General features: G+C 41.7%; 1 protein-coding gene across 3 annotated transcripts in view; it reads right to left on the bottom strand.

Moving 5' to 3' along the window:
• The window catches only part of limk1a (LIM domain kinase 1a), a 112,067-nt gene that overhangs the window by 48,959 nt on the left and 41,450 nt on the right, over positions 1-21,658 (bottom strand). For all 3 annotated transcript variants that reach the window (XR_014601245.1, XM_084063725.1, XM_084063726.1), the window contains one exon: positions 5,009-5,147. Coding sequence is in view for 2 of the 3 variants with exons in the window: in XM_084063725.1 (XP_083919851.1) it covers positions 5,009-5,147 (139 nt within the window). In the remaining variant the exon portion in view is untranslated. The remainder of the gene's footprint in view (positions 1-5,008; positions 5,148-21,658) is intronic.

Raw genomic sequence — 21,658 nt, forward strand, 5'->3', positions numbered from 1 at the left:
AAAAAGGGGTAAAAAATAATTGGCTAATCTAAATTATAAAAAAATAAAATAAAAAAAGGACTAATATGCTGTTAATATACTGTTAATATTCTGTTCTGTGCACTTTAACTAAACATAAATCTACACCTCTTTCACCATGCTAATTCCCAGGCAGTGTTGGGTGCTGAGGGTCAAGCAAGCTGTACACCTGGTTATTTTCTTAATTCCTTTACTACAGCTTACTCCTTTTTAAATGTATTAGTACATTTTTATTATTAGTACTATTATTTTATTACTCCTTGATTTATCGATTTTTCTGTATGTCGTGTGTTTCTTAACTGCTGTGCTGCCATGACAACTGAATTTTCCCCACGGGCTCAATAAAAGACTGTCTGTCTGTCTGTCTGTCTGTCTATAGAGGGATGGATACAGCAAGGGAAGGACATGAGGGGACAGACAGCTCACTGTCTCAGTGTGACAGACAGACAGGGACTTGGCTCATCATCCTCCAGGACAAACTTGAGGTGTGTTTGGGACAATGACGCAATCAGAGTGTCTTGTCCTGTCCTGTGCTGTCCTGTTAAATGGGGCACGTGCCAAGTATGGGATGGGATTACACCCTGCCATGTCCTGTCCTTCCTGGGCGGACACACAGACACACGTGAACATGACCTTAGTCTGTCTGTCTGTCTGCCATCGTAATGGCCTGACCCTCTTCACAGAACAGTGTAATTGGCTGACTGGAGCAGCAGCTGCTCAGACAGACAGTATGTCATCAGTTTCTCTGCACTGTAAGGAGAACGCTGGGCAATAAAGTCAAAGTGTAGAATGGAGAGAGTGTGATGGAGGGAGAGAGAGAGAGAGAGAGAGAGAGAGAGAGAGAGAGAGAGAGAGAGAGAGAGAGAGAGAGAGAGAGAGAGAGTGACGGGTGCAGCCATCTCTCCTGTTAATCCACTTTAACGTCTAGACTACCACAGTAGACTGGGATGTTTCATTACTCTGATTGGCCTGCAGAGGGAGAGGTGGATGGAGGTAGAGTCAGTTATAAAGGAGATATTGTGTGTGTGTGTGTGTGTGTGTGTGTGTGTGTGTGTGTGTGTGTGTGTGTGTGTGTGTGTGTGTGTGTGTGTGTGTGTGTGTGTGTGTGTGTGTGTGTGTGTGTGTGTGTGTGTGTGTGTGTGTGTGTATGCGCGTGTGTGTTTTAATAAGCTTGTGCATCCAGTTGTATCTGGTTTGACCATAATGTAACCTTGTAGCTTGGATCTATTACGTATCCATGTGTGTGTGTGTGTGTGTGTGTGTGTGTGTGTGTGTGTGTGTGTGTGTGTGTGTGTGTGTGTGTGTGTGTGTGTGTGTGTGTGTGTGCCTGGGGCAGAGGTGCTTCCTTGGCCAACTGGTAGTGTGAGTGCAAAGTTTCATGCCGATTGGTCCAGCAGTGCAGCCGAGATTAGCGGTTTACAGGCGGACGGACAGACTCACAGGAGTGAAAACATAATCCCATCCATCGCCTGGCGGGGATAATTATTGATTTATTCTGTGTTTGTATTCTTCTAATTAGCAGGCTATAACAAGACGTAAAAGCCATGGTGGTTTTATAACCGCTAAGTGATACGGAAAGGCTGGCTGCCCGCCCCTGTATTAAGGATGTACGATTTCTGACAGATACCGTATTCAGAGTATCACAAGGCCCACACATGCCCTGACATAGAGGAAGTTTTAGAAAACACTCTGCCTGCTGTGTGTGGGTAAGAACAATGACTAAAAGCCCCTGACTTCACCACAACCAGCTGGGGGGGTTTCCATAGTTCTGAATGAAGTACCCTGTTAACTGTATTCGGTACACTTGGTTTTCAGTCTACACCAAATCTCTTCGCCAAAAATAGCCGATTTACAAGCTCACAACGCGTCGCGAAGCGACGCGTTTTGATACAATGTAAAATATAAAGGTTGTCTAGCTCATTGAAAAGACTGTGGATCCGGGCACTCAATAATGGGAGGAAAAAGCCTTTATTAAAACAAGGCATTTGCCTTGTTTTAATAAAGGCTTTTTCCTATTGATTGCCTGGATCCTCTGTTCTTTCACTTTTTTTCTTTTTTAAAGATTTTTTTAGGGCTTTTTCTGCCTTTATTGATAGGATAGTGGGCTAACAGGAAATGGGGAGAGAGATGGGGGGGGGTGACACACAGCAAAGGTCGTCGGGATCGGGAGTCGAGCCCGCTACACGCTGTCAAGCTGGATTACCAGCATATGTGGTATGCGCCTGGACCACTAGGCCAGCGGGCGCCCCCGTTCTTTCACTTTTTTATCTGGTTTGATCCAGGAGCACCTCTGATACTTTTAATTACTTCTAACTACCGGTACTTGTTTCTCCTGTGAGCACCTGATTGTGTTGTTGTTGTTGTTTTTCTAGCCTCTAACCTAGCCTCATTGATCAACTTAATCCAAAAGGGACATAATGAAAGTAGTTAATTAAGATATGGGAACGCCGGAACGGGTGGGTTCCAGATTTGAGATTCTGACTCCTGACACTGCATGTCAAAGTGTCCTTCCTTGAGCAAGACACTGAACCCCTAACTGTTCCTGATTAACAGGGATCCTTGCATGGTTCGTGAATGTGTGTGTTGTGCGCATCGGCTCGGCTCGTCACCCAAATCTACATATACACATAAATCATCCATCCACCATACACCCAAAATAATTATTTCCCCGAAATACAGACCCGCATCCACCCTGCACCCGCATGGACATAACTTATTCATAATTTCAAACTCTAAATCTAGAGATACAAACAAAACAAAAAAACAATCAATGAACTTACACTGGTGTGCATTACACACTGTATGTCATGGAACCTCTCCTATTGTAGATGGACGAGACAGCAGACCAGCAAAAAAGCTGGTGAACTTAAGACTTGACAGAATGAGAATATAAAGACACCCAAATTCATATTTTGCGGGTGGGTGACATAATACATAATTAATGTAGGAAAACATTAATTTGGGTGTTGGTAGCGGATCGGTTGCGGACCCCACCCGCGATCCACTATTAATCAGAATGTAATTATTTTATTACCCAAGTCCACCTGCTCTGCAGATAACGTGGGGTCCGCAGATATAACTGCAATACGCGCATCTCTAGTGTGTGTGAATGGGTAAATGTGAGGCTTGCATTGTAAAGCACTCTGAAATGATGACTAGAGCACTGCTGTGAGTGTGTGCAGTCCAAGATGTTGAGGCCAGTTACTGAAGGTCAAGATGGAAGGAAACAGATGAACTAAGAAAGAACATTAAAAGAGAAAACTTAAGTGTTATTATTATTATTATTATGTGTTAATCTGTGCTTCCGTGAATACTATCACAGGATCATTTCATGATCCTGTGCTTAAGTACTGCTCTCTTGTTCCCCTAGGTCACTTTCAGTCGGATATATCAACTCTAAATTGCACCTGTTTTAATGGATGTTGATAAATCATGTGATGCCATTTTCTTTTAAATCATGTTATTTTATTTATTTAAAATGTATTTTTATATTGTTTGTGCTTTTCTCAGACTTGTCTCGGCACCACTGGAAAAGAGGGTCTCAGCCCTCAGTTCCGAGAATTAAAACCTACAGTACTTTTTCATACATTCATGCTCTTTGCTCTCATCTGCGATTAAAAAAGGACCCATTTTGAGTTACAGCAAGCTGCCAAGACAAAAAGAAAGCATCCTCATCATCATCACGATCATCAGAGAGACTGCAATGTATTTCACAGCACGATACCGAAATGCAAATAGAACAGATTTTTTTTGATCTGCAGCCATCAACGACAAACTGACACAGATTGATTCCTCTGTGGCACTGGAATCAATCCAGTCCCTTCTATAATGCAGTACCACTTACTTCTAGAAGCACTGTCTCCCTGTCTCTCTGCCCTGCAGTGACCTGTGGTCATGTCTTTTCAGCACCTGGCCCTCTCTCTACTTTCCTGTATCACAGGTAGCGGCTTTCACTGGTGACAACAACACTGTGTAAGGTAATCTGACCAAAAACCACAGAAAGGCTGATCGTGTTTCCGTTACAGCTCTGGACACATTCCCACAGTACTACGTACGTACGTACGTACGCTGCCCCAGACCTACATTTGTATCCACAGCTAAGGTGCCCAACGTGGACCAAACATGGGGGAGCAAAACTATAGGTTGGATGCTCTACAGCATTGGTTCTCAAAGTGGGGTCCGGGGACCCCCAGGGGTCCTTGAGGGGGTTCCAGGGGGTTCCCAGCAAAATGTGTGAAAATAGCATCACAATAGTTATAGCCTTTTATACTTTGGCTTTGAAAAATAGCAGATATACAAGCTCATAGCGCGGCACCGAGTGCCGCGCTATGAGCTTGTAGATCTGCTATTTTTGAAAAATCTTGAAGATTTGAGCAAATCTTTGAATATATTTATTTTAAAGCGAACATTTTAACACAAATCTTTGCTTCTGGGGGGTCCCTGGCTGGCACAACATATTTTCATTTGGGGGTCCCCGGCCAAATATATATCAATTTGGGGGTCCCTGGCATGAAAAAGTTTGAGAAGCACTGCTCTACAGACACAGTAAGTATGGGACCCTGACATTCCATTATGAGACTATAACACAACCCTGTTAGACTGCATGTTTTTTGTCATTTGTAACCCCTGCTTCCATTCTTGACTAGATGCTGTCGGGCAGAAACCTTGTGTGTCCAAAACCGTTCGTTTTTAAATAGTGAAAATAGCAGATCTCCAAAAGCTCACAACGCAAGGTTTCTGGCCGACAGCAAAATGATGTTGAATCTCGATAGCACATAAGGGCTGTATAAAATAATAATAATAATATTGCAATTTGGCTGAATTAACCCTCCACTCTTACGGGTCACTTTTGACACTTAACGGAGTTAAACCCAATGATGAATCTTTGCGAATGTAATATAAGTGCTGCTGTATGAGGAAAGCATAACTGTAGCAAAGAGACAGAGAGACAGACAGACAGACAGGGTTACGTGTCTAGTTTGCCCCTTACCATGATGAGGCCGGTAGTGATGGGGTCGTTGCAGCCATGACACAGCTCTCCAAACTTGGCCCAGTAGTCCTTCTTACAGAAGAGACGTCCATCCTTCTCATAGTACCAGTGGGACAGAGACGCACTGCACTCACAACACCTGGAGAGGACAGAGGGACAATCATTCATTGCTTGCTGCCCCATCATTCATGTGTGTGGAACACGCTCCCCAACACGATCAAAGAACCCCCCACCCTCCCATAGTGGTACGATGCAACAGCAGTGACAACACACAAATGTGTGTGGGGAGGAATGGCATTACGACTACATTGGGATGAAAAAGGGGCAAAAAGACAAAAAAAAAGTGTTTATGCTAAGCTATTTTCACATAGTATAAGTATATAGGGCTTAAATGGTAAAGTTTCTGTTTATTTGACAGCATGTGGAGGCGTGGCAGCTTTTTCATATTGAGGAAAACATGTGGTCATACCACATGATAGCGCGCTACTAGACTGTATCATAACACTGACATCTGAATGGAATGTTTATCTAATGTCTGTGTCATCACAGCAGATTAAGATAAGATTCTCTTATAGTAGAGGACCTGGCTAAGATATGTATGCACTTAATTTAGGAGAGAATATCTCAACTGTTTTAGGCTAATATGACCCCAGGGAACAACTTAGGAACTATGAGAAATTCTCTATCCGGGGCGAAATACCCGAAAATGACCACGCCCTTTTTAAAATGACCACACTTCCAACATGGCGCTATCTTCTAAACCGTTGGAGCTACAGATTTTCTGAGGTGCTCAAAATGTTCAGAATACTCATGTTTGAAACCCGTGCCCGAGTCAGCAACCCTACAGGTCATCATAGTGGCCAAATCCAATATGGCCGCCACCTGAAAAAGGTTTTGTCTATAACTTTTGAACCAGATGAGCTATGAATGTAAACTTGGTGTCTAAATCATGTTTTTTGACAATTAGAAACATTTTGGAATGCTTATCTTTATGACTGGGTGTGGCTGGACCTCTATTTTGCATATTTCAAAGATGGTGACTGTCTGACAATTAGTTTTACTTCACTTCATCTTCTTCATTTTTGCAAACTTGGTGTCTATTTTATACTTTTTGAACATTAAAACCACATTAGAATGTTCATATTATTGATTGAAGCCATCTAGAGCACTCTGATTTGCTTATTACAAATATGGCCTGTATCAAAAATGTTATGTTACATAAAGTTTCATCCAGAGTGTAGAGTTGTTGGAATGAGTTAAGATCAAACTGAAGAGAAGAAACAACCTGTGTACAGATGTTGAAACAATAGAATATAAGTTGAACCCAAATTATACAGCAACAGCCATTACAGTATATGCAGAGCAATGCTCAGTATAAATTGAATAATATCATACTAGTCAAAGGTGTATAGAATTTTAACAATATTATGTTTAAATTAGAATCACAGATGTCTTTTGTTCTAATCATACAACTTCTATATCGAGGATATCCAATGGACTCCAGCTTCGCATAATTTGCTTTATGTCCACTACATGACTCTTTGAAGCCACGGTGGAGGATGATGGCGCAAGCTTTACTGGCATCTGCAAGACGGGTCCAGTAAGGTTCCCAAGTCTTAGTCATGGAGTCCCAATACCAGCCCAACGTACTAAAATCTGGGATGTAATGGCCTTTTGACATGCTGAATGTATGTATCAGTTCTGTTGCTGTTGTAACACCAAGACAATTATGTACAATGTACAATAATACATATTGTTCAAATTCTATACATCCTATGATAGGATTACATTTATGCTGTGCATTGTTGCACATACTGTACTAGCTGTATAATTAGGAATGAGTTGTACTCTAAATCATTCTAGTGTTTCAATAAAATTACATCTGTAAGATACATTGCTGGCTCGGACTTGCTACATCATCAGAGCATGCCCTGGGTTATATCTGGGACACATTTGGTGCTTTTAGATTGATTCACGCAAATATATTCTTATGGCCCTGGACTGTAATAAGTTGACCATTTTTAGCTGTTCTGTAAAAACGTTTATTTTCTTCACTAAACATGAGTATTGTGAACATTTTGAGCACCTCAGAAAATCTGTAGCTCCAACGGTTTAGAAGATAGAGCCATGTTGTGTGAAGTAGTGGTCATTTTAAAAGGGGCGTGGTCATTGCCGAGTATTTCGCCCCGGATAGAGAATTTCTCATAGTTCCTAAATTGTTCCTTGGGGTCATATTAGCCAAGAACAGTTGAGATAATCTCTCCTAAATTAAGTGCATACATACGTTAGCCAGGTCCTAGACTATTAGCGTAGAGTCCAGGATGAAAGTATGATGTCAAACTGATAGGCATCAGCTGCTGACTGACAGACAGACAAACAGACAGACAGACAGACAGACAGACACGGTGAGGACAGAAGGGCAGGTGACTCAGAAGTAGAGGACAAGTGGAACAGAGACAAGGTGGTGTTGTCATTTAACACCATGGGAGTGTGTAGCTGAGAGAAGACAACTGTAAGACAGCGTGCCGCGCGCGCACACACACACACACACACACACACACACACACACACACACACACACACACACACACACACACACACTACAGTGTAGTGTGTAGATGTAGAACCTGTAGTGACTACACTGACGGCATGGCTCCATAGATGTCAAGCCTAGTCTATAAGAGGGTCGGTCTGTCTTGTCTGTGTGTGTGTCTGTCTGTCTGTGCGTCCGGAGCTAATCTCGCAAGGCGTTGGGCCACATTTGTGCGTGTGTGCGTGCATGTGTGTATGGGGAGAGATTTGTCTCAAAATTATTTGTGAATCCAATTCCAAGATGCACAAATATTCCTTGATTTGCAAATGTGTTTCCATGATTTACAAATGTGTTTTGCAATCTACAAACACAAATTATTTATTTGTGACTTTTGTAAATATGAATTTGCAATTTTTACAAAAGATAATTATACTTGTGTGTGCATTTATCATTAAATATCATTTGTAAATCGTCAATTCTGTGTGTGAATTCTTGAATGTGCATTTGTGAGTAGACCAACACACGCATATATTCCTTTTTCCTGTTACATCATTTTGAGACAAACGTCACACTTTTTAAGATCATTTTTACAAATGTAGTTTCCTATGTGCAAACTTACTTGTAACTTGTAAGTTAGTATTTAAATACATGTGCTATGATTTGTACAAATATATGACTATTTGTAAATATATCATTTGCAATTTGTAGAAATAATGTATACTTGCAGGCGCATTTATCATAAAATATAATTTGTAAATCTAATTATGCGTGTGAATTGTTGAATCTGCATTTGTGAGTACACCAACACACGCATTCAGTTTAGAGACAAGCTTCACACTTGTCTCAAATTCACTCACAACCTGCAGTTCCACACGTGTGCATAGACTGCCCCACCCCCACCCCATGGCAATTACAGCCAGGTGGGCACTGCCTCTAATCAGTTAAACAGGAGGCATTTGGGGGTAAAAGTTGGGAAGCTGACTATTTTACATAATTCAAGGGTGCTGAATCTGAGTAACATGGTTCCCAAACGAATGTTATCGTTTTTAACCTTCCAATTTGCGTAAACAAATGGCTGCCAAATGCCAATGTTGAACAATTTCTTCAATAACTAAATATTTCTGCAAACTAAATATGCACATTAGAGGCCACAATTACAGAAAACTGTTTAGTAAAGAAGTGGTCCATACGCACCCCCCTTATTTTCTGTTCTTTTCTACTTACAGTATCTGTATTTTTGTGTGCACTTCAGATATTTGATATTAATTTAATCAGTTGCAGGTGTTCATGCTACATACATACATATATACATACATACATACATACATACATACATACATACATACATACATACATACATACATACATACAGTACATACAGTACATACATACATACATACATACATACAATACATAAATGCATGCATGCACACATGCATACATGCGTACTGTACATACAGTACATACAATACATACATACGGTCAGCACCAAACTTGGAACAAACTAGTCAGGGCCATCAGAATAGTCACACTAGGGGCCTCTACCGTGGATCCCGGGGGCCACAGGCACAGTGTTGCTCCAATCCTCACCAAACATGGCACTACATCAGTGTTACAGCAGTGTCTAACATTTCAAATGTTAGACACTGTGGTGGAGGGAGTACTCACACTTCTTATTTAACACATTACCTGCCAATCACAGATATGTCCATTAAAAAAAAAAAAAAGAATTGTTGTTGAAAAAATCATACTGTGGCAGCCAGATTTAAGGCGTGGCGGCCCGCCACTGCTTAATGCATATAGGGGAAACACTGGGAGGCCCTTAAGGCTTTATACTAGTATCTTTTCCCTGCTGTTAGGACACCTAACAGGTTGACAAGTAGCCTTTCCTGAAGCTCCTACGCCAAATATCTCCCCTGCCAAGTGGGGATTCCCTCTTGGCTCCTATGCGGAAGACCCAGGTTCAAATCCCGGGTTTTATGGTTGTAATTAACCACTTGAATCTTAGCATCCCTCTTCAGGGGCTAACAGTGAACATCTGATCTACAAGCTCACAGCGTGTCACAAGTAACGTTATCCTGCATGTTGTGAGCTTGTAGATTTTTGGTTGGTTATCTGGTGTACAGAGAAAACAGGAGAGGGCCAGCTATGGAGCCCTGGGGAATATGGCCAACTAGTAAATGCTTTAAGTTGTTTAGTCTCTCCATCAGGAGAGGACATAAAACGTGGGATTACAGCTTTATTTTGGGGGGTTGGAGGGGTGATATTATTCAAGTCTCTTGCATGAACAAAAATGATATTTTGCATGTTTAAAATACTGTAAAATTGCGGATTTCATCAATGTTAGTAAGGTTGTGATGTCTATTTACACAGCTCTCCTGTGGCCATATTATATTACAATCTAGGTAGCTGGCTAGCAGCTTGTGTGTTAAAGAGGCACAATGTAACTTTTCTTAATGAATAGAATGTAATTGTGTCCAATCTACTCACAATCAGTGGTGGACAGTAACGGAGTAAATGTACTTGAGTACTGTACTTGAGTACAGATTCTGAGGATCCATACTTTACTTGAGTATTAGATTTTTTTGCTACTTATTACTCTTACTTATTTTTAAGCCCACTCCACATCCACACCAATGATTCGCCATGCAACTCCTTGCAACATGGAACTACTTGCAACTACTTGTCTTGCAACCATTTCCCCCAATGGCAGTTGCAAGGAGTTGCATTGGTGCGGTTGACCTTAAAACGGTTTTGTTGCAAGGAGTTGCGACTCATTTTCTTGGTGCGGTTTGTCCTTTAGGTTGGCTATTTTCTTGTCTTCCCTAAAATACAATTGGCCTAACTTCTGCTCTCATACTGGCCGTGTTTCTGTCTTCCCCCTCCGCTCGCCTCTATCTTTGTTACATCTTGTATGGGTGTATAGGAGTAAAAGTATTTAGTTCTGGTTCCTCAGTCTTTTCTATGTTTTTATATGGTGTTTCTGCAGGCTTTGTATAACATAGTGGTTCTACAAGCACATCAGTGCATGCAGTGCTGTGCTGGTTTCAGTGCCGAGTTACAGTACTTATCTGAAACAAGAGTTACAAGGTCCTATAAATTCATTGTGAAAACATTACAGCAATTCATTGATCTAAAAATTAAGAAATGTACTTTTACTTTGACTTGTACCTTAAGTATTTTTCAAAGCATGTACTTTGGAATACTTAAGTATATTTAAAAGCAATGACTTTTTTACTACAGAGTAACATTTTGACTGAGCTACTTTTACTTATAGTGGAGTAAATTTGACCAAGGAGTTTCTGTACTCTTACTCGAGTACTAGGGTTGAGTACTTCGTCCACCTCTGCTCACAATATAACTTACAAACTATACAATTGGGGTGGTTGCCTGCTGCTCTTCTGAGACATTTAGATCGTGTCTCACCTAGACACAGGATCTGACACAAATTTTGACCTGATGGTCAAGATTCAATTTATTCCCTGAGCAAGCAGGCAGGCTCTATTAGCTCAATGGTAATAAAGAAAAGGAAAGTTACATAGTGCATGCAGCTTTAAGCCGACACTAGAAACACAGATATTGACCAAATCATCAGCACAAGTTAAGTGAGAGCTTGCTAGCTAATGGGGAGGCATGCGTTAATCCGACAGACCTTTTCTCCGACTATGTGGCATCCGCGTGCGGTTAGGGTTAGGGTGCGGGTTTGGTTCGGGTTTAGTATTGGAAACGTCGGAGCGCTGCGCTGTCGGAGGAATGTGCTGTCGGACTAACGTACTGCACCCTAGCTAATGCAGTCTAGCATGCCAGCACAACCTGACATAAGCAGGCATGTGCTTTACAATATAACCAAACCATCCAGCATTGGAAAATATAGATGACTCGATTTTCAGCCTGCTATGTGGTGTTCAAATCCAGTCCAGAGTTGTTATGGTGTCTAACATTTGAAATGTTAGACACTGCTGTAACACTGATGTAGTGCCATGTTTGGTGAGGATTGGAGCAACACTGTGCCTGTGGCCCCCGGGATCCACGGTAGAGGCCCCTAGTGTGACTATTCTGATGGCCCTGACTAGTTTGTTCCAAGTTTGGTGCTGACCGTATGTATGTATTGTATGTACTGTATGTACAGTACGCATGTATGTATGTATGTATGTATGTATGTATGTATGTATGTATGTATGTATGTATGTATGTATGTATGTATGTATGTATGTATGTATGTATGTATGTATGTATGTATGTATATATGTATGTATGTAGCATGAACACCTGCAACTGATTAAATTAATATCAAATATCTGAAGTGCACACAAAAATACAGATACTATAAGTAGAAAAGAACAGAAAATAAGGGGGGTGCGTATGGACCACTTCTTTACTAAACAGTTTTCTGTAATTGTGGCCTCTAATGTGCATATTTAGTTTGCAGAAATATTTAGTTATTGAAGAAATTGTTCAACATTGGCATTTGGCAGCCATTTGTTTACGCAAATTGGAAGGTTAAAAACGATAACATTCGTTTGGGAACCATGTTACTCAGATTCAGCACCCTTGAATTATGTAAAATAGTCAGCTTCCCAACTTTTACCCCCAAATGCCTCCTGTTTAACTGATTAGAGGCAGTGCCCACCTGGCTGTAATTGCCATGGGGTGGGGGTGGGGCAGTCTATGCACACGTGTGGAACTGCAGGTTGTGAGTGAATTTGAGACAAGTGTGAAGCTTGTCTCAAAACTGAATGCGTCTGTTGGTGTACTCACAAATGCAGATTCAACAATTCACACGCATAATTAGATTTACAAATGATATTTTATGATAAATGCGCCTGCAAGTATACATTATTTCTACAAATTGCAAATGATATATTTACAAATAGTCATATATTTGTACAAATCATAGCACATGTATGTAAATACTAACTTACAAGTTACAAGTAAGTTTGCACATAGGAAACTACATTTGTAAAAATGTTCTTAAAAAAGTGTGACGTTTGTCTCAAAATGATGTAACAGGAAAAAGGAATGTATGCGTGTGTTGGTCTACTCACAAATGCACATTCAACAATTCACACACAGAATTGACGATTTACAAATGATATTTAATGATAAATGCAAACACAAGTATAATTATCTTTTGTAAAAATTGCAAATTCATATTTACAAAAGTCACAAATAAATAATTTGTGTTTGTAGATTGCAAAACACATTTGTAAATCATGGAAACACATTTGCAAATCAAGGAATATTTGTGCATCTTGGAATTGGATTCACAAATAATTTTGAGACAAATCTCTCCCCATATGTGTGTGTGTGTGTGTGTGTGTGTGTGTGTGTGTGTGTGTGTGTGTGTGTGTGTGTGTGTGTGTGTGTGTGTGTGTGTGTGTGTGTGTGTGCGTGTGCTTGCATGAGTGCGTGTGCAAGTGTGCACATGTGTACGGGGAGTCAGATGTAAGAAGGGGGGCTCCAAGGAAAAAAAGGTTTGAATTTACTGTCAAACAATGGTAAAGCTTCAACTGTTTGATAACGGAAACCTCTGATCTCCATATTCTAAGTTTATGAGTTTTTTCGTAAATTAACGCCCTACTTGATCATACTACAGTACAGCGTCACACACAAGCATCAAAAGCGGAGCGACAAGTTTCGACCTTGTAGATCTGCTGCTTTTGCTACTTTTGAATTTGAATCCTGAAAAGTAACAGTTTTGGATATAAGAGGTTTCCACCCCACAGAGACGATATTTAAAGACCTTAGAAATAAGCAGCTTATGAAGCAGTTCCAGCAGAGACTTATGAAGGCCAAAACGAATTTATTCTTTTAAGACAATAAAACAGGCAAAGGGGAACGCAAAAATATAGTGGAAAAGTATTGATCGCATTACAAGAACAGAGTGTGCCAAGAGCGTACCCACTGTATAAGGATGAGATTAAGAGGGATTATAGACAGGATGACTGTTTTGCTGTATTTTTTTGTGTTTAAAATGTAATAATGATAAGGTGTATCTCCATGCTTCCCTGGGAACGCCTCGGGTCGGGATCTTCAGTCAGAGCTGGATAATGTGGCCTGCACGGAAAGGCAGAAGTCTGGGTTGAATCTGCTGGAACTGCTGCCCGACTCCAGATAAGAGGATGAAGACGGACGGACGGACGGACGGACGGACGGACGTTTAAAATCTTCGTCTACCTGACCTACGTGACCCTCTGTACTAGAGGATGCCGCTGTGTGCAGGGTGTTGGAGTGTGCTTGGCAGCCATGGAGCAGCAGCCATAGGTCAACAGAGGACATTCTAGAACTAGAAGATACTTCAGTCATTACTGTCACTCTGCACACCCACATCCTGCAACCCTCTCTGACAAGAAAGAAGAAATGACCCTGCAAACCATATGTGCGTGTGTGTGCGTGCGTGCGTGCGTGCGTGCGTGCGTGTGTGCGTGTGTGCATGTCTGTCAGTCAGTCAGGAAAGCACACTCCTCCATGAACAAATGCACATCCCTTGTCATCCCTTTGCAACAATATTCTTTAATTGTTTTGCGTGCTCACATGCACACTTCAGGGATCAGGGATATGTCTGGGGAAATGTACAGTATGGGCAGTGTAGTGTAATACCTAAAATAATGAACTACTGTTGCTCATAACATCCATATATGTACATGCATATCGTTGCTGTTGGGCAAAAATCTCTTATCTCCATATTTAAACTTTTTTGTATGATCAGATCTACTACTTTTGCTATTTTTGAATCTTGAAAAGTAACAGTTTTGGACATATATGAGGTTCCCACTCGACAGAGACGATATATGAACATGTTATGAGCATGAACACACAACAAAAAATGAACAAATTGAATGGACAAAAATACAACTAGTGGAATATCGTGCAAGCCATTGACATTATCATGTACCGTACATCACCACACAGGAAATAAGCCCTTCTCAAGATAACTAGAACACACTGGTGGTACAGTCAGTATTAGAAGGATATGGTGAGTTGACAAAAACACATTGGCCCGCCCGCATGCTTAACTGTGGGGCTTACAAGCCTTGCTTACATTTTTCTCACAAATTTAAAGCATCATCGCAAAAATACACAATGATCACTGACTGCCCAGCAGAGGGGCTTACAGGACACACGTAGGCGGGTATACATTTACTAAACACTATTTAGACCTTTTTGGCTTGTCTATGTGTCTGTTTTACTTTTATTTAATGCTGTTTGATTAGCTAAAATGGACAAACACAGGAAACGAAATAACACTACAGTGCGTGGCTGTCTGTCTGACTCTGCACATCACCACAGCACGGCACGCACCCAACCTAAGGGGCTCTATGTCCATACACAGAGTTGTTTTGAGTGGCGGACTGCTTTGGAAAGCATACGTCCAAAGTGCTACACGTGCATTACACATGCACTACACACAGGGTTGAGTACCCAGATACCGGTACCATACTAGAACCGGTACAACCACATCCGATACTACCGATACCGTATATTAGTAGTACAGTACCGAATAGGTACCGTTTTGTAGTGCTGTGTAACTTGTGTGATGATTTATGCTCAAAGCACAAAGTAAGGCAACACTGGCAGCAGGCTCTCAGAATGAAACATTGTTAAAAAAAAGGAAAAATGCTATTAATGTCATTGACTGTTTAATGTATGGAGAGTCAGTCCTGGCACAGTTTAGCCACCTTTATAAAAATAACAGTTGAGCAGCGGTTTAGTACAACATTGTTCAAATTAGCCAAAAAAAGAAAAGAAATGTCGGAAAAGTTTTGAAAAGTATCGGTTCTGGCGTTTTAGCACCGGTATCGGATAAAAATCCAATCGATACACATGCCTCTGCTCAATGTTTTCCGCTTGTGGGCGTGTCTCTCCAACCCTCTGCATAGGAAAGTGACATTGATGAGCAGCGGGAGCTCCACTGACCTCATTCCCCCCAGATTTGGCACAAAAATGGGGATGAATTCATTCTCAAGGCTTTTTGTGTTATCCTTTTAACATTATTGTATAACTGTACCTCTGTTACTTTTTGCAAACTGTTAAAACATTCAGTCAATCAATCAAAAGCGCTCATCTCAGAGCTTGAGGTGCCCAGAGCGCTCCGGCAAAAAACACACTGGATACAGAGAGAGAGAGAGAGAGAGAGAGAGAGAGAGAGAGAGAGAGAGAGAGAGAGAGAGAGAGAGAGAGAGAGAGAGAGCTGAAATGCTGAAATGCTCTGTGCTGGGAAGAGTAATGCTCCTCCTAGTGCGTCTTGCATGGCAATTTGCACTGTCAGCTCAAAATGATGCTTTCTGTGAACCCGGCCCTTAAGAGCTCAACACCACTGACAGCCTAAACGTCATTCTGGAACCCGCTTCGACTAATGAGAAAGGTACAACAGTGAACAGTCTACCTACTGTAAATGATCCATATCTAGAATGCAGACAACTTGGCACACCAGCCTGTCAATTCCTTAAAGGTCCTATATGACAATTGTACTGCTCACCACTATTTGAAGGGCACTCTGCGAGCCTTGAGCTCCGCAATGACAGCTACAATGAGCCCTATATGTCCAACTGCTTCACCCAGTCATTTTACCTTGATAACAGATTTAGTTTGGAGAATGAATGAGCCTCGACAGGCCTTGAAAACCTTACTGAATGTAGAGGTGACTGGCTGCTGGGTACCTAAACATCTTTTTGAAGGAAAACAGCTGGCCAGGGAAGATGACTACCCGAGTGCACGGACAGAAGGAGGGTATATTAATACTTTATCCAATTAAACCCCAACATACTTCATTGACAGGGGTCCCCCAGGGGTCTGTACTTGGTTGCCTCCTCTTTCCCTCAACACCAAACCTCTGAAACGCGTTATGAGCTTGTAGATTGGCTATTTTCGCTGAATGTTCACCTATATTATTATGACAAGCAAAGAATAGGGACACTGGGGCTTCATCTGGTTAAAGATCACATGGTATTGCGTTCAAACCAATTCCATTATAGTACATGTCAATGCAGAGGGCCCGCCCAGGCGCCCACATGTCAAGGGTCCTCCCGACATGCATATCAAAGCCAAAATCATGTCATGTCTCATCAGGCCCCTGGGAGTCGGCCAGTCATCATTCCTTTAAATACATTTGCTATTACCTGTACTCTACCAACCACAACCAGACAGTACCTATACATACACAGTATATAAATAAATGCATATTATATGCACTGTGCATAGACAATGAATGCATGCTGGATACTGTCTGCAGGAGACCCCTGAGACACATGAGATAAATACAGAGAGACAAGCTAGAGGAGAGAGAAGTGCTGACAGAGGGAGAGGATAGGAGGATGAAGACAGAGTAGGGTTCTCACTCAGAGATGTGTTGACAGAGGGAGAGGAGAGAGTAGGACGATGAAGACAGAGTACAGGGTAAGGACAGAGAAAACAGCAGAATCGTTCTTAAAAAAAAGTAATAACATTTTCAAAAATACCAAACACAGCCGATCTACAAGCTCACAATACAATGCGTAAGATTATAGATCTGCTATTTTCACAAGTTTTACGTGACACCGCTATACGTACTGTAAGTGTAAAACAGAGCTTAAGTGGTATATCAGACTAATCAATTGTGTTACTTTATAGCAAATCAACTAGATGTATTTTCACGTTGATTCCTTATAAATACAATACACATTTTAAAAAACACTCAAAAAAGTAAGTGACAGATTAATCGCCTGCAGACCTAGAGAGCATTGCATCAACACAGATATTGCAGTGCTGAGAGGATAACTGGAGTGATTACAACCCCATCTCATTCTTTTCCCCAAATGCCTTTTTACTTTTTAATGATGATCATTTTGTCATTATTTCAGCGACAGCGAGAGAGAGAGAGAGAGAGAGACAGGAAAGGCGGGAGAGAAACAGCCAGCCACCCGGGCAAGTTTTTGACGATTAGCGTAGCATTGCACACTGTCACGCCCTCTAATTAGGGTCTGTCATTTCACTCACTACTTAGTCTGGCGTAGCAGACTTTCAGACATCACTGCCTACTGATAAGTCTGGTGACAAAACCTGCATTGCGTTGAACAAAGGGGCGGTCCTTCCTAATCTGGGCGGAGGGAGGCATTCATGTGGTGAAGATGGTAAGGGCGTGTCCTAAAAATAAATCTGGATGTAGCTCTGTTACTGGTTGGTTTCGTCGACCATCCAATCACATACAATTAATGTAAATGCATCCAGATGATTGGTTGGTAGGCTGAGATATCCAATCGGTCGTCTGGCTATGCGAGACTACTCGTTACTTGCCACAGCTACGCGGGACATTCCATTTTATGAATGAGTGACATAACTTACAGAAGGGGTCTTCAAAAGTGGGGCCGGGACCCCTAGTGGGTCCTCAGGGATACTGCAGGGGGGCCGCCAAATCTTTGAGTGATAGGGACAATATCTTTTAATTTTTACATTAACCAATTGAACCCTATTCTGTGGGAAACATTAGCCAAAAATAGCAGATCTACCAGTTCACAGCACGTCATGAGCTTGCAGATCGGCTATTTTCAGCGAAGACCTTTGGTGTAGGGGGAAAAAAGAGCAGACCAGGCCAAAGGTCGAGTTTACAAAGTATTGAGGATTTAAGTGGTTAACTGTCTGAAAATACACATTAACATGAATCCAATAGGTAGTGGGGGTCCCTGCTTCATGTCTCTCTCAGCTAATGGGTCCTGAAAAACATTGAAGACCCCTGCCTTACAGGAAGGACTATAGCCTTATTTATGTGGTAAAGTATGCAGTGTTGAAGTTCTGTTTTTATAATAACCATAAGTTAACGCATTCACACTTTAACAACTTCTATGCTCTACTATTGTTGTTTAAGCTTCAATGTCCCCGAACACACATACAGGTAAGACACATAATGAGAACAGACAATCTACTCTTAATACATGTTGTATCGATGCAAAAAAAAACCTTGTTAACGTATGTCATACAAAAAAAAATTGGCAGGCTGGAGAAGCTCTCAAAGGGTTTATGAAGAGAGAAGAGTACAGAAAAATAACGCTTCTATATAAACATCTTCTACAAACAAGAGAGGAAGAAGGAGTGCACTGCAAGAATGTTTATTTAACCTCTGAGAGTTAAAAGTGTAGCAGTGATGGACCACATTTTTACAGTGTGGAGACATTTGAGACAGCATTAAAACCAGCTGTGCTCCCCCAGCAGGAGCAGAAAGTAAACCACCGACAAAGAGAAAGAGAATGGGGGGTGGTGTTGTTGGTCAAATGGAGAAGCTCTCACACTGCTTCCTAAAATACCTCATGGAATTAAGCCAACTACACTTAGGATAGGCTAGAGTTCATCTACTCACTGACCTACGCCGATCCGCCGATCACATCAAACACCTATTACAGGTCAGAGGTTTGGTATTTGTACCCCCCCCCCCATCCAGTTATTACACTAGCCCGGGTCGCAGTCCGAAGAAAGAGAGAAGGAGAAGATCAGAAAAAACTAAAAACACACTGTCAGTCAGTCACAACAGGAGGGAGTAGAAACTACACACACACACACACACACACACACACACACACACACACACACACACACAACTTGTTCCACAACTTCAGTGCCAACACAGCAAAGGCAAGGTCACCCGTCCTAACTGTGCTAGACCGTGGAGTCTTCATATACAACTGATCTGAGTGACGGTGACCTGGACCTGGGAGATTGGTCTAAAAGTTCCCCAATACAGGGAGGTGCAAGACCGTTACGGTCTAAGATTCTCTTCTGTGAAATCTTAAACACTACAAGATTTTAAAACCATTGTGCATCACGGACTAGGATATTATTATCATGCCTGTCAGAACAATTAACTACCATGTTGTCTCTGTTGGGTGGAAACCTCGTTATGTCCAAAACTTTTCAGGATTCAAATTCAAAAGTAGCATAAGTAGCAGCTCGAAACGCGGCGCAAGGCTACTTTTGATACTTTTGCGTGATTCTGTAGTATGATCAAGTAGAAAGTTAGAATATGGAGAGATAAGAGGTTTCTGCCCAAGAGCAACAATGTATTTCCTCCATTACAACAGGCTGTTTTCTTGCCATGTGAAAAGTCTCTTGCATTTCCAGCCGCAGCGCGGCTCTAGACAATGCTTGTGATTCCACAGATTGAATCTGCGTTTTAAGATTGGATCTGTGCACCCATCACACTACAGGCTCAGTCTCGGCAGATCTCGATCAGCCGAATATATATAGACCGGCTATTTTCATTTTTGGGCTTGTTTTCATAGACCTGGTTGCTTATTTCTCTCGCAAAATGTGGCAACACTGTTACCCGTTTATCCGTAATGTGAGTCCAGCTTTAGCAATGTTTTTTAGTAAAGAACAAATAAACCTGTGGGTGAAGGGGAACCTCGGTTCTAATCGCTGGTAACCGTGTTATGAAAGCAATCATACTTGAGGTGGTGATATAATGTAATCATGATTATAACACGGATACTGTATGTGTTTTTTCAAGGTAACAACACCCGCAGCCAGTTTATTGGTCCTCTGGAAGTTTATATAAGTAATGTTGTTTCAACAGTTATTACCCTTGAGGGGGCTCCCCAGAAAAAGAAGTTAACATAGCATCACAATCATTTTAACCCACTTTATCCATTTATATGTTGGCTATTCAAAAATAGCTTTGCGCCACGTTTAGAGCTTGCGGATCTGCTACTTTTGATGCTTTTGTGTGAGGAGAGGTTTCTGCTTGACAGCAACATAATTCCAGTTATGACTGTGGTTATATAGTCAAAATCAATGGGGGGGGGGGGGGTCCAGGGGTGAGTAATTGGAAACATTTTAAAACAATTATGGACCGGCAAATAAATTACACACACACACACATCTATTTAGCAAATTACACCCATTATCCATATTATGTGCATTGAGATGATCTCATTAGTCTGTTTTGAGTTGTCATATGCTCTGAAGCACAGTCTGTGTGCTCCATTTATCACACAGGCCACTTGACCCGAGTCAATACATTATGTGATTAACCCATCGATGATGGCTTGAGTGTATGAGCAGTTGGAAAATGAATGGAGAGAATAATGACTGAATGGAGTAGAGTGTTCCCCAGGTGATTAGATTGTGTGGAAGGTAGAATTATATTACAGTAAGTGTATTGGGACAGGAAACGACAGACTCATGCAGGCAGACACATGCACCATCATATTAGGCAGTACAGAACGCCCACTATACATGCATGCACTGCAAGACATGCATGAAGGAGTGTCTATATTGTAGGAATGTACAGTACAGGGTAAAACCCCCACGTCTCACCTCTAGCCTGTATGTTAAACATGCTGACTGTTCATTTCCTGTCAGGATGAGGGTTTAGATCAGTGGCTCTCTAACCGTGTTTCCTCCCTCTACAGTTATTGTTTCAGCTGAGTCCCCCCTTCACCTGCATAAAATATTCATCTAGAGCTGCAACTATCCATTAGTTTTGTGTCATTTTTATTACTGCTCTGTAATGTGGACTTGCTTAGTGGCCTTGTGGTTAGAGTGTCAGCCCTGAGACTGGAAGGCCCAGGTTCGATTCCCCGGCCAGGTCATACCAAAGACTATAAAATGGGACCCAATGCCTCCCTGCTTGGCACAGCACCAAAGATTGGATTGGAGGTAAGTCCCTGTGACATACTAGCGTCGTGTGCACTTGTACACCATGTCCAGGGGGTGTACTTGCTAGAGGTGCTCCGATCGATCGGCCACCGATTTAAATCGGCTGATTTTCACTCCAAATGACTCGATCGGTGATCAGCAATTTACCCGATCCGGAGAAACCGATCTTTTATGACCGAGCTGCACCACAAGTGATATAAAAGTCAATCAGATATATAGTATAATATCGCTTTGGCATCTTTGTGACAGGCCTAGACATACTCCCCTCCCCCCCAACACACACAGGAACAGTTTTGAAATATAATAATTTTGGAAATATTAGAATTTTCCCCATGCGCACAAGATCGGTATCGGCCGATCGTGAGAGAAAATAATCGGTGATCGGGATCGGTCCCAAGAAACATGATCGGAGCAACCCTAGTACCAATCTGGGAACCCATCGTCAAATAAAAAGGAAAAACAGCGCCCCCAGCGTTTTTCACTTTTCCATT

The sequence above is a fragment of the Gymnoscopelus microlampas genome (assembly GCF_963454915.1).
Source record: "Gymnoscopelus microlampas genome assembly, chromosome: 8".
Taxonomy (NCBI): domain Eukaryota; kingdom Metazoa; phylum Chordata; class Actinopteri; order Myctophiformes; family Myctophidae; genus Gymnoscopelus; species Gymnoscopelus microlampas.